The sequence below is a fragment of the Odontesthes bonariensis genome, chromosome 13 (genome assembly GCF_027942865.1).
Source record: "Odontesthes bonariensis isolate fOdoBon6 chromosome 13, fOdoBon6.hap1, whole genome shotgun sequence".
NCBI classification, from domain to species: domain Eukaryota; kingdom Metazoa; phylum Chordata; class Actinopteri; order Atheriniformes; family Atherinopsidae; genus Odontesthes; species Odontesthes bonariensis.
The window spans coordinates 11,134,716-11,148,830 of NC_134518.1; the positions used below are offsets into that span (position 1 = coordinate 11,134,716).

Sequence of the window (14,115 nt, forward strand, 5' to 3'; positions counted from 1 at the left end):
TTCTTCAGATGTGTCCATGTAAAAGCTACACGTCTGAGTGTTTTCTGCATCCCTCGCTTCAGTGTGTTTGTGTGACATGTGCACATCACAGAGACAGAGACTGACTGTACTTTAGCGGGGATGGTGGTTGTTCAAAGCATGTCAAAACACACTCAGGCACTTCTTTTGCCCTCCGTCTTGACATATCTCTCCACTGCTCCGACCTTCCAGGTAAGATCAAGTACTCAGAACAGGTGTATGACTCCTGCATGGAGGCGTTTGACTGCCTGCCCCTGGCAGCCCTGATGAACCAGCAGTTCCTGTGTGTGCATGGGGGGCTTTCACCAGAAATCCACACATTGGACGACATCAAGAAGGTACGTGAAGAACCATGCATGTGTACAAGTTCAGTATTTATAAAACTGACTTGCAAAGATAACATGCAGTATCTACGAATATGGCTGAGTGGAAAGTGGAATTGGACTGTTTTGGGAAATCTTTCCAATTGAAATCAGTTTTTGTCTGTGTAAATTTAAATTTTGATGATTACTTCCTGAAAATTGTAATGACTTTCTGCTGCTTTTGGATGAATTGTTTGACACACCGTGATTTGAAACTTTGGCAGCATTCAAATGAAGTTCAGAAAGAATTGTTAAAGGGTTTTCCATACATTTCAAAACACAGACATCTTTTTCACCAATCAGCTTAATTTCTCAAAAACATTCTGCTTTCCAGGACATATGTGTGGGTTTTTTTTGTATTTTGACAATGTAGATTACATTTAGAGACAGCCGATAAGGCTTCTAAAGTGTTCTTTGCCATTTTTTTTGTTGTTGAAAAGTGGCTTGGCCATCTGCCCAGCAGGCATGCTCAATAATCCATCTATTCATATTTTCTGCTTAAGCTACTTTTAACTACTTTTGCTGTATTAAGTTCCAATAATTCATTTCCAGTGTATTTACATGTGCAAAAACAACTAAGTATGGCATTCACTGAGACTTTGGGCTGTTGGGAACCAGGAGAACTCATATAGTCATTATTAGTTTTTTTTTGGTTGTATGTGCTCTTTAACCGAAACACTTGTGGAGGATTGGAGATGTTCTTCAGTTTTGACAACTTCCAACTTTCTAGTATTATATGTAGATTGCCCAATTCCCCAGGTGTCTGCCTTTTGACTAAGTTTATTTAATCTTTAAGTGTAATGCTGCCTCAGGCTTCTGGTCCGCCGTATAGAAAATGCCTCTGCAGACTTGTAAAACATCCACATCAAGGTGACACATACAGTATGTAGATGAGCCAGAGCCACTGCAGGAAAAAATGTCCCAACTCTTGCCATTTTGTATGGAGCTTCCAGGGTTTGGTCCAGCTCAGTTTGCTCACAGGTATTTTTACTCCTGTACCCGTCATCGTCTCCGACACCTCTATCTCCAGGAGGAAGGTGAGCATCTCTTCAAGTCCACAACGACCTCTTTTTTTTTTTTTTTTTACCGATGTTGAGCTGCCAGTGGTTCAGCTCACACCAGTCCTCGAAGCTTAGCGTCTGTCACATTCTCCTCTTATCAGAGGCACGTCTCTGTCGTACCTGAAGTCCAAAGAGTACAATAGAAATAGAAATTGGGAAAGGCAGTCTGTGTGTGAGTTTATTGGCTAGAGCACAAACACAAGAACACAAATTGTGTAAAAATACAGTGTTTATACCATTGCCACACAATTACCCAAAGCTTGTTTATAGATTTTTGTTTGTCGATTGTTTTTATAATCACCTTCAAAGGCGTAGAATGAAGGTACTACATTCTGTCTGCCTGTTATGCTGTTTAGCAGGTTCACTCAGCCCCACTGGGTACTGCTCTTTATGTTTATGTTTCTGTACAAATGTTAGCAATAAAAAACATTGATGGGACATGATTGACCCATTGAAAACACACCTACAAGCAGCCATGAACATACGGTGACTGTTGCGTATGCTCTCTGACACCAAATGATAAAAAGGCATGAAACTCAACCAGTGGCACAAGCCTTGGGTGAATGTGAACAGTTCACAGCACCTCAGAATACAAAGACACACACATGAACACGCGCTTCCTCACCTAATGGCAGCGTTTCCATGGTGAATCTGCTGGTGTGACATCGTCTCCCTCCTGTGTGGTGAGGGTTACCATGGAGATGCTCTGCTCTGACAGTATGCGTTTGTGTGTGTTCTCTGCCTTCTTTCCCATATGATTTATACTGTATGTGATTATGGGTTTGTTTGTTGTTTATGTGGCTGAAAAAGGTGTGTATTGCACTTAAACGTACCCCATTTCTCTACATACTTTTGAGTGGGTTTTTGCATTTGTGTGAGCATTTGCGTTTCCATAAGCCTGTGTTTCTGTTGGTCCGTGTGTTTGTCGTATGTCCTAGTTGGACCGGTTCAAGGAGCCCCCGGCGTTTGGACCCATGTGCGACCTGCTGTGGGCCGACCCCCTGGAAGACTTTGGCAATGAGAAGACCCAGGAATACTTTGGGCACAATACGGTCAGAGGATGCTCATATTTCTACAGGTATGGGAAGCCAAAGTTACTCCTCACAATATTTTATGCAACAAAAATAATCAATAGAGTGTGTTTTAGAAGAAAGGAAAAATAGTGCGGAAGTCCTGGAGCATCTCTTTACTTATAAAGCTCAGATTTATGAGATAACCTGATATTCAAACAAAATTTTTTAAAGCTCGAGGCTGACACAGACAATGTGTTTTGATGGTTAGTGCTCAATGGTGTGGTGAGATGAGGAACTCAACTACAAACCAGGAATATAATAAGTTTTAGGTGGACTTAAGGCTATTAGTTTGGAATGTTGGTGATGAGAGGACAGAAAGAGAGATACTATCTGCAGTTACACCACATCCAAGATCCACTAACAATGACTGGGATGTGTCCCAGAGACAGAAAATCTTGGCCAGTTCACACAAAAAACACACAATGAGCGTGCAAGCAAACACATAAACACAACACATCCACAAACACATACACACAGTTCCGTTTCAGCTTGAAAAGATATCCCACAATCCCCTGGGGAGACTGCACGGTTCTGTTGCTATGACGACTGGCTACTCCTGCCAGATATGGAGTGATATTAAGATACAGTGAGAGAACGAGGGACATCATCATAGCAGGAGGGGGCTGATGGTGGTGGTGTTAGGGCAGATGATGAAAGATGGAAATGAAAAAAAAGGAAAATGAAGGAATGTAGAAACGAGAAGCCGCGGCTTCAGAAACAGATGGAGAGTCGATGCAGTCGTAACTACAGTCCTCATGTTTGAAAGTTGGTGTTATGACAGGTTCTCTGTGGCGAACACGCTGATTTTCTATGTTTAAGAGACACAGCATCAATGACCAACTAGTGTGCACTCAGCCTCACGGATGTCCCCTGCTGGCCTCTGTCAGACCCTGCATTAGAATACAAGAGGCCTGCTCATCACCCACTGCTTCATGTTAAATACTTCCATCTTTTTTCACTGTTTACAACAGCCATGTGATATTATATTACCTGATTCTCCAAAAAAGTGTTTTTTACTGGCTCTCTTTTTTTGATATTTCTCCCCCAATATATTTCTTCTGCTGCTCTCATTTTCGTTGTCCTTCCAGTTATCCGGCAGTGTGCGAGTTCTTACAGACCAATAACCTGCTGTCAATCATCAGAGCGCATGAAGCACAGGATGCTGGGTAAGTTGTCTCTGTTCAGTCCTTTCAACTTAAACGGGAGCAGCGTTTAATTTAATTGCGTACCTTGACAGTTCATGTTCTGAGTTCTTTCTTTGTCAGGGAATGTCACATAATAGAAAAAGAGGTTTCACAGCATTTGTCTGGCTGAAAAGCTTTGACAGCCAAAACAAAATTTAGTGTAACTGCCCTACATCTTGCAAAGAGCTTTGTAAGTTTTGCAGTACAAATAAAACATTTAGGGGCAAATTTCTGACCTACAAATCCATCCCTGGCATCTGTTATCTCATTGAAAATCTAATGCAGCGATTAAGGCAGGACTACTCTGAGTATGTGTCACTACCGTGGTGTTGTGTGAGCCTTTCGGTGAAGCCATTAAGAGCATTTTGTCTGTCGTGCAGACTAGTTGTGTGAGTTCAAGGGTCATGTGCACTCGCCAAAGGATGGTCAAAAGAAACTGTTTTAGGGGGTCATGCTTCTGCGCCTTTTCACAGTAGCTAATGTACTGATGAAGTGCTCATTCAAAAATGTTGACACCTCTTTTTGCATATTCAGGAAAAGCGCAGAGACTAAACTGAGCAGGTTTCAGTCTGAAGAGTGTCAGATTATACTCCCTGCCGTCACAATGCATACTAAAAAAAAAGCCTGTAATGGGATGCACACTGTCGTCTCACAATGTAATTCACTAAAACAAATGCAGGACCTGATTGCAGACTGAAGCTGATTATGTATAGTGGTGGAACAGCTCCAGGAACAACTTAGAAAATGAACAAATAATCATCAAGTTTTGTGAAACCGTTGTTTTTTGCTGGCTTTTTGCTGCTGTCATCGTTTAAATTTTTGCATTTAGCTTTACACTGGTTCCTACATCAATAGTGTCATCAATAATATATATGAAAGTCACTTCAAAATGATTAGAAAGCCATAGAAAAGTGAAAGTCGTGACCTCTGAGTGAGATCATTAGATCATCCTGCAACAATCCACACACACAGAGGCTTTGCGTTCATCACAACCAGATTTGATAAATGAAAAAAAACAAGCGTTCTGTGAGCAGTTTCTCTCAAACACAGGGGGCTTTCAGTAGGTGACCTGTTGAACAGCTCATTTTTTCCCACCTCATCAGGGATTCTGCTCCATTGCTTTTGTTTTTAAACGTGTGGCTGTCTAGCCTTGAACCGGTCCTGTCTGGTTTGAAAAACCACTGCAGCAAATCCTCAGTTTTCATCAGTAATGCGGTGTCTCATTTGAATACCCGTAACGGAGGCGGCTCGTTTGCTTCTCTTTTTTTCAGATACCGCATGTATAGGAAGAGTCAGACAACAGGTTTTCCCTCCCTCATCACCATCTTCTCTGCTCCCAACTACCTGGATGTCTACAACAACAAAGGTTTGACTCGCAGAAACACACAGATATATTTTCTGTACTCACACAATGAGCTGAAATGTTAACGCTGCGGTTCAGTTATTTTACACCAAACGGTATGTTATTCCTAATCATTTAGCACATACTTTACATAACATGACAAAAAAATCTTCTTATATTTTTAAAACTTAAAAAAAGTTAACATTGCCTACTATTTGAACAAATGTTAAAATAGTAATAATTCCTGCTTGTGTGTTTGTTTGCATGTGTTGTGTGTGTGTTCTGTGTGTGTGTGTGTGTGTGTGTGTGTGTGTGTGTGTGTATGTAGCTGCGGTGTTAAAGTATGAGAACAATGTGATGAACATTCGTCAGTTCAACTGCTCTCCACACCCCTACTGGCTGCCCAACTTCATGGACGTCTTCACGTGGTCGCTGCCTTTCGTGGGAGAAAAGGGTACCACACTCAACCTGCACATTAAAATCAAAACATTGTACTCTGTGATGACACTATTTTGCAAAAATGTAACATAAATACTACAAAATTCAAGCTTGTGACACCTTCAGTATTTATTATACACGTCAGCTAGAGATTGTTGAATTTAAAGTGTTAGTTCGCCATTTTGCACATTAAGCCCTGTTTGGGGGTATTCTGGGATGAGTTAGAGATGTTCTGATCACAATTTGGACATTTGGTGCTGAACGGAGCATTTAGGTATCCACTGCTGCAGCCCCCCCACCTTTGCATTGAGTCAATGACCACTCAAGCAAACAATCATAAAACGGCATTAAACTTTCGTTTGCAGAGACATGAAACTCACCGTGTGGTCTGTAGTGGACAGCGATACGTTGGCTCGAAAATCACCGCGAAATACGCTTCCAGAGAAGTTATATTACCATTATTGTCCGTCTTCATTGATTTGTATTGGTTTGACTAGTATTACTCCGCGCGCTGTATGTCGCTGGATGTCTTGCTGCTGCTATTCAACGGTGTCCGGAAAAATAGGTCCACCAAATGCTAAAACAACTGTTAGAAGGCACATTTCGCTGCGATTTTCGGGTCAATTTATCGCTGTCCACCACTGACCACACGGTGAGTTCCATGTCTTTTCAAACGAAAGTTTAACGCCGTTTTATGATTGTTTGCTTGAGTGGTCATTGACTCAATGCAAAGGTGGGGGGGCTGCAGCAGTGGATACCTAAATGCTCCGTTCAGCACCAAATGTCCAAATTGTGATCAGAACATCTATAATTCACCCAAGACTACCTAAAAACAGGGCTTAATGTGCAAAATGGCGAACTAACCCTTTAACAAGATTTCTACAATTTCAAATAACAGCGCCTTTCTAAGGTAGGCTAGTTTATTACTTTTTACTAGAACACAAGCGTTAGCCCACGCAGTGGAACTGAAAAGCAGCTGCCACCTGTTTTTCAGTCAGGAAAATGTCGTCTTTTCCTCTTTAAATTGTTGCTGTTTGTTTGAGAGCCTCCATGTGAGATACTATAGTCAATAAACAGGTATATCTGTAAAGAAAAGTGAGCTGTGCCCACTCTTGCAAACACAAACGCAGCCCTCGCTTTGAGGATTAGCTTGTGGATCCGGATCAATGCCGATCAGGCCCGAAGTTGATAAATACTCTAATACGGAGTAACTTGATGCGGGACTAAATATGGATCAAACCTCAAACTCAAAAGCCAGATATTAGCCGGTGTTAGCCACGTGTGGGTAATGTGGGCTTTTTGACCAGTGTAAAAAACAGCTTTATACACTTGAATTAACATCAAACTGTTTGAAAAAGGTGTCACTGGTTTTTGATACGTTAAAGTTAAGAGCAGTATAGGATCCACTGAGGTGGACCATGTCCCACTGCAAAAATTTTCATTCAACTTTTCGAGTACTCCTGCTTCCAAACATAAAAACTGGATCAACCGCATCAGACCTTTTCCGAGTAGACACTCAACCTGACCTGTTCTAGCAGGGCTGTAATAATAGGTCTGCTGGGAAATAGATCTACTCAGTCTTATTATGAACTTGTCACTGACGTCATTGTCAATATTTCAACAAAGCAACCGACAAAACAGCAGCTCAGCTCAGGTGAAGTGGTCGTCTTCACTCGGAAGGTTGCAGAAGGGTTTTATAACTTTTCCAGTTCACATGTCGAAGTTTCTTTGGACAAGATTTTCCAAATCACTCTGGATGAAAGCATATGCTAAATGAATGGTACATAGAATGATAATTGGGTTTAACGAAAAAAAAATTGCTTATTCAGTTCATTTCTCAGTTTATGTTTTCCTTGTTCTACTACACATTCTAAAAGGTGTTTAAATGCCACAGTTATTCCACATTAAATAGGCTGAAAACTCCAACTTATTAGAGTGTAAGAGTTTTTCCAGATTTGTTCTTCTTTGGTATCATTATTAATGTACAATACCGTGTGTTAACAACTCTGAAGCCCAGATCTTGGAATGTTAGCTGTGGAGCCACATCCACACCGACGTCTCTTATTTCAATCTGGTATTTTTGTTTGATTTGACAAATTTCTTGTATTGTGTGACAGCTATTAAAACAATGTCCAATTGTGTTCTGAAGTATAAAGTGTGTGTCTTTGTGTGTCTGTTTCTTTGTGACAGTTACTGAGATGCTGGTCAATGTTCTGAGTATCTGCTCTGACGACGAACTCATGAACGATGGAGACGAGATCTATGACGGTAAGAAGCGCTCGCCGGCTGATTCAGACAAGGCTCAATGACAGAATGAACACATGTCGATAATCACAGGCTTTTTGGACATTTATTACAGCCAGCGCAGCAGCAGCAAGGAAAGAAGTGATCAAAAACAAGATCCGTGCCATCGGGAAGATGGCCAAAATGTTCTCTGTTCTACGGTGGGTCAAGTTCTAGTTTAGCTCTTTTTTTATCTTCTGTGGAAATCCGCGAACACCAGATCATCCCTTTTTTTAAAAATTGCATTTCATGTTCTTTGTTTTAACCCACAAGCATGTGTTTGCCTGTTTGCAGGTGCAGATTGTGAGGAAGTGTGTAATTCTCTGAATTTCTCTCCCCTCCCACCTGTTCTGTCTTTTTATATCCACACACATCTGTCCTCCACACACATCTGCCTGTTTCGCAGGGAGGAGAGTGAGAACGTCTTGACCCTGAAGGGACTGACGCCTACAGGCATGCTGCCCAGCGGAGTGCTGTCCGGGGGCAAGCAGACGCTGCAGAGCGGTGAGTGCTTTACACACTCACACACAATCGCATCCTGCCCTGAACGCACCTTCGGAAACAGAAATGTTAAAGAAAAAAAAAAAAAAAGAAAAATACAAGAACACATGGACGGTTTGAATACCTGCCTTGGATCATCCTCCAGTTCCTTCCTTCCTGCCCTCTCTTCTCCTCTTCTGCTGTTTCTCTCCTCTCATCCGTCTGCCTCACTGACTCACTCACTCTCTCCACCTCACCTCACCAGTGTAGAGGATACTAACAGCCTGCTGGTTGTGTCTGCGAGTGTATGAGAGAGAGAGAAACACTAAGAGTCAGAAAATGACAATGAGTAGGTTGCAGTATCATAAAAATCTTCCAGACAAAAGTGAGAGGACTTGCGAGTTTGTGTGTGTGAGAGAGCTAACACAAGCTGCTGCTAACACCAGATGCCCTCTGAAGCTGCCATGATCTCAGTAATGCTCCGAGGGCGTCGCACGTTTAAAGCCTGAAACATGCCCCCCCCCCTCCGAGTCTGACACTTTACAAACATTGAGTTAATTACTTTCATCCAAACGACAACATGGTAAAAAAAAATTGGATTTTGGCATATTTCTGCCTTTAATTCCTAGTGGGTAGCTGAAATCTAAATCAAAGGATCTCAGCTGGACTTGAATTGGATACAGTGAGGTTTACGTGCTTAGTTTTTAGACCAGCCTCCTTTCATGTTTTTGGGAGGCTGTTATATGTACATATATATTCAACTAAAGATCAGTCTTCAACCTTTTTTATTTTTAATCTTCTTTCTTTGTAGGTTGTTTTTCATTTTATCTTTTTGGAACCCAACTGCTGGATAAACTTTTTTCTTTTTCTTTTTTTGCCATAATGTTTGACAACATTGAACAGAGCTGTGGTCACTCCTACACTCCTTCTTTGCATTCTCAGGCAAAGATGTTAACGCATATCCGCACAGAAGCATGTTTCAGCCTTCACTTCGTTTTCCTTCCCCTCCTCCTCTCCTTGTACTTCATCTTCTCTCTCGGACTCTGTCTTCTTCTCTCTCTTCCTGTCCTCCTTTCTTTCTCCTCTTTTGCTCATCCTTCAGCAACCATTGAGGCCATAGAAGCTATCGAGACAGTTAAGGATGATGAAGGTAAAATCACTCTCATTTCATTGTGTGTGTGTGTGTGTGTGTGTGTGCGTGTGTCTGTGTGTGCGTGTGGCATGGCTGCACTTTCAGCCACCATGCTCATGAGGTCATAGATTCTCTTTACCCACGATGCACTGAGCTCTTCTAACCGCATCAGCGCTCAAATCAAAGCCTAAATCAGCAGCATACTGAGGCCACTCACACAAACATAAGCAAACTTTTCTCTTTCCTCCTCCTGGGAAACACCACAACAATGACTCGCCTGTACACGCGCACATCTTCATTTACATCCTATTCAGATGCAACACACATCCAGAGTTGTATTTCCTTACCATGCACACACACACATACATAGAAGTAGAGCGGGGCTGTGGGTGGGAGTGGGTGTGGTAAAGGGGGACAGGGTTAATCAAACGTTTTACTGTAGACTGCATTGTGTTACAGTCTTCTCTTTATGTTTTGTGTAAGTGCTGTAGCTCTGTAGTCAATGAACATGCAATCAATCTGTTTCTCTACAAGCTACGGCAGAACAAGGGTCACCTGCAGCAGTGACTTGAAATTGATGTGCTGAGGGAACATTTGTATTCATTTTACAAACCAACCCTTATCAACATATGTGGCAAAACTCAGCTTCTCAGAGAGCTCTCTGTCTCCTTCAGCAAATGGTCACAAGGTTAAAGTATAGAACATAAAGTCTGGCAATGACATGGGATCCTGACGTCAGATAAGTGCCACGTGATAGCACATGGGAAGTTTGCTGAAGAAGCCCAGTGAATGAGTTTAAAATGTCTCTGAAAAGTTGATGTTGGGTTTGGAATAGAATGCTAAATACATGTGTTCCAAATATTAGCAGCGATTCCCAGACTTCAGACCTGTACATATATGCTGTGTGAATTCATTCAATCGGAATGGCAGTTTTAATGGAAGCCAAACAGGTCTGCCAGGTTCTTCTGTGCTACTGAACAGATTGTTGTCATGTTCGTTTGTATTTAGTATAGTATACCCTGTGTATACAGACCTAGTCATTTGTCTGCACGCTTTAGTAAACTGTATTGCTGTGTGTTCAGTGCTGTCTTCGGCTTACCTACAGTGCAATCCATAATTTGTTCAAACCAAATGAATTATGGGTATTCCTCACCCTATCTTTTTGCTGTTATGTAATAGGATTTGTAGGCGGTGTAAGATGTTCACTGTGCGATACAGAGGCATAGTGTTTCTGTGAATAACTGCCGAATGAACGTGACAGTCACAGTTGTTCAAAAGTGCTGCTGGGCTCTCCAGACAGACCTCCTCGTAGGTCTGGGGGAATTTATCAACCACAGAAACCACACTTCAGCTGATTTTACAGCTTCCAGTCATATACTTCTTGTTTTAGTGAAATTGGTTTTATGACATCATTGAAAGAAGTGCTTGTTCATCTTTTGGTTAATTTTGAATGGAATTTAAAAGGGCACTCCAGTGATTTAGCACAGCAATTGCATTAAATTTAAAGACCTTTTGTTTAATGTATTATGAATCTTTTTGCATTTACAAACAATTTGCAGTTACAAGGCCTAAAATTGACATAAAAGGGAATTAATGATTCCCACAGAAGATTCTGTTCCTGAATGCTTTCCAACGCTCTTCTTGCAAAGGCTTCTTTTGCAGCGCAGGCTTAGCCTCTGTTACTTGTCCACATCACCATGGAACTAATTTGCACAGTGGCTACCTATTGGTCAGTGTGAAACGCCCTAGACAAAACCACATTAACATCAAAACATTGTAGGTTTAAATTTTTCATTGCCAGAAAAGCTTCTTAGCCCTAATGCAGTGAGAATTACAACACATATGGAACTGAAGTCACATCCACTAACTAGCACTACCTCCACAGGCAACAAGGCTGTAGGCCATGACAACATAAGGGGATTTCATTAAACGGTGTCCTGCAGGGTCTGTTAGACCACAGTTTCTAATAAGCACAACTTTCTGAGGTGATTAGGTTGCACAGCTGCATATAGATAGTTGCAGATGTTATGACTATTTCACAAGGACTTGTGACGCTCTTGTGTACGGGAAGTCCTGTAACTGATAATGATGAGTCACATCATTATCAGCTACAGGGCTTCCCGTAAAACCACACACAGTACAGGGTGAGTCAATTAGTAAGCTTCACAGTTGTAAAAAATCCAGATTGATTCATTGCAGATAGAAGCAGCCTTGCTGTGTTTCCATTCTAACAGCTTATGGTGTAGATGAGTCTTTACTCTGCAATGACCTATAAAATGAGTATTTACCTCATCTATGCAAATAAGAGTATTTCCCAAAATGCTCACCCGTTATTTAAATATTTGTTGTCGTAGGCCAAGCTTCAACCATCCAATTCTAAACCGTATGTGAGAAATCAGTGGAGTGTCCCTTCAAGTGCAGTAGCAATTCACACAGGAAGAACAAAACTGACCTTGATCACAAATATATCAAATTTGATCAAGTCTAATAAAAGTCACAATAGGACCAACTGACCCACGAGCCCATTAGATGGATAAAAACCTGAAATTTAGTCTTTACCTTTTAATTCTTATGTGCAGGTTACAAAATTTGATCAAAAAGGGCTTTCTTTTGAACAAACGCTTGACTCTCAGAACTCTCAAGAAATATGTTTTAAGGACTTGAGAACTACCGCTTCTGTGCAGCTGTGCTTCATATTCTGTGTCTCCCTATGGCTTATCTATTCTCAGACTACTGCTCTAGGATCTATGGCCGAGTCATATTGACTGTCACCTATTGTGAGCCCAGGTCAAAGTAATCCTAGCTCAGCATTCAGACAACAGATGCGCACCTGCTGATGTATTTCGATTTTGTTGTTAGAACTGTGTAGATGGGATTTTACGACCAAACTTTGTTTATTCAAACCCAAAATGATCCTCAGCTAAAGGGGGCAGAATAAGGATCCCAATGATCTGCAATCCCTAACTGCTTCTCTAAAATGAAAGCATTGAAAAGGTCAATTAAACCAGAATGAATGATTTGGGAAAAGGCCTTCACTTATTACAAACTAGTAAAAGGTGATTCAGAATTGCAGTCTATTTTAGTGCTCTGAATATTACCCACAGAGACCTAAAGGGTTTGGATACACAAGATTCTACTGAATTTTTTGTTAAATATTAATTCTACGTGTGTCTGTGTGTATGTTTGTGTCTGTGTGTACGCGTGTGTGCGCATGTCTCTGCAGCCATCCGTGGCTTCTCCCCACAGCATCGGATCAGCAGTTTCGAGGAGGCCAAAGGTCTGGACCGGATCAACGAGAGGATGCCACCCCGGCGGGACGCCGTCAATAGCGTGGGCCTGTCGATGGGCCGCATGAACATGGGAGAGCCCAATGGGACCGACAGTAACAGCAATATACAGTGATGGGACATAACACTCCCACATGCCCAGACACATACCTGCAGTTACAACAATGATACGGTACCATATTTATAGATACGTGTACATAGGCATATATACACAAGAGAAACGCATCACATATAAACACAGTGTTTCATACACTTAAAAGGCTACAGACATACCATTTACATACAGTCACACACAGACACATCGTTACCTAGCCCCCTTCCCATTGCCCTCAGCTGTTATTTAAAGGCATGAGCGTTCCTGGACTTTACCACCAAAGGCCGAGTTTCTTTACTGAACTGATCAGCCCTATTCTTGAGAACTACAACTCCTATGTACCTGCACAGCAGGAAAGAAACTCCTAAAACACAACCCATGCCGAAGAAAAAGAGCTGCCGTTCACCGTGTGTGTCGTGGGATCGCCACTGGGTTGAGAGTGTCGGCATGACATTCCTGTGTGGGTGGTGTGTGCTTTTGGGGCGGGATGGACGGGGTCAAGCGTGGGGCCGAAAGCATTTAAGGTCCCGGGTGTGTGTGTGCTTCTTTGTCCTGTTTGTATCCCAACACAGGGAGTGGGAATTAAACTTAGGTTGGTTTTTAAAGAGTTGTTGATATGCCTGCATGTGGCGTGCGTACACATGCTTCAAGTGTCTGTGCGGTTCTATTTGAAAAAGTGTTTTTGTTTTACTATCACAAGCAGGCGGGCAATTTTTTGATGTGTGATGTGGTGGTGTATGAGTCGGCAAAAAATGTGGGAGATGGTCCCAGGTGCGGTCTAATCTGAGCTCTCGCTGTCCTTTTCCTCTGCGGAGGAGTTTCCCGTTTGCTTTTGTAGCACTACACTCCACACATTCTCCACCTGAAGCCAAGTGGACGACCCCACCCCAGCTGTAAAACTCAAGTTCCTAGCCAGTCAGCTCTTGGGAAAGGCTTGAAACTGTGCCTGGATCATAAGTGAGGACCCCCGCCCCCCTCACACACACACACACACACACACACACACACACCTGTTGCGTGTAAATAGGATACATAGAGAGGTTTTATTGCACATCTGATACATACGATCACAGGATGCAAGATGCAGTATAGCAAAAGTAGGATGCTTTATTCAACGTGAGGGAGTTCAAATGTGAAGTCATGCTCTTCATTGTCTTTCTACATCCTCTTTTGTTCCCGCGTTGCTGTCTGCTACCAAAAAAAAGCAGCAATGGCCGGGAGTCTCTGGCCTAAAAAGCAGTAAATGATATTTCACAGAGGAAACTGACTCTTCTGGTGAAGGCAGCAGCCAAGACAACAAGAAGAAGTCAGAAGAAAAAGGTCTTTGTAAAGCATTTATATTAACGCATCAGTGCATGCAA

The 14,115-nt window shown here is 42.0% G+C and overlaps 1 protein-coding gene across 3 annotated transcripts in view; it reads left to right on the plus strand.

The window, feature by feature from the left end:
* ppp3cb (protein phosphatase 3, catalytic subunit, beta isozyme) overlaps positions 1-13,750 on the plus strand; it is a 36,320-nt gene extending 22,570 nt beyond the window's left edge. For 2 of the 3 annotated variants that reach the window (XM_075480921.1, XM_075480922.1), the window contains exons 5-14: positions 211-356; positions 2,380-2,519; positions 3,603-3,680; positions 4,970-5,064; positions 5,369-5,494; positions 7,669-7,746; positions 7,838-7,922; positions 8,168-8,265; positions 9,344-9,391; positions 12,597-13,750. In XM_075480921.1, the coding sequence (XP_075337036.1) occupies positions 211-356; positions 2,380-2,519; positions 3,603-3,680; positions 4,970-5,064; positions 5,369-5,494; positions 7,669-7,746; positions 7,838-7,922; positions 8,168-8,265; positions 9,344-9,391; positions 12,597-12,775 (1,073 nt within the window). In that variant the 3' untranslated portion in view covers positions 12,776-13,750. The remainder of the gene's footprint in view (positions 1-210; positions 357-2,379; positions 2,520-3,602; positions 3,681-4,969; positions 5,065-5,368; positions 5,495-7,668; positions 7,747-7,837; positions 7,923-8,167; positions 8,266-9,343; positions 9,392-12,596) is intronic. The other variant, XM_075480923.1, reaches the window with a different exon arrangement.
* Positions 13,751-14,115: the final 365 nt, after the last annotated feature.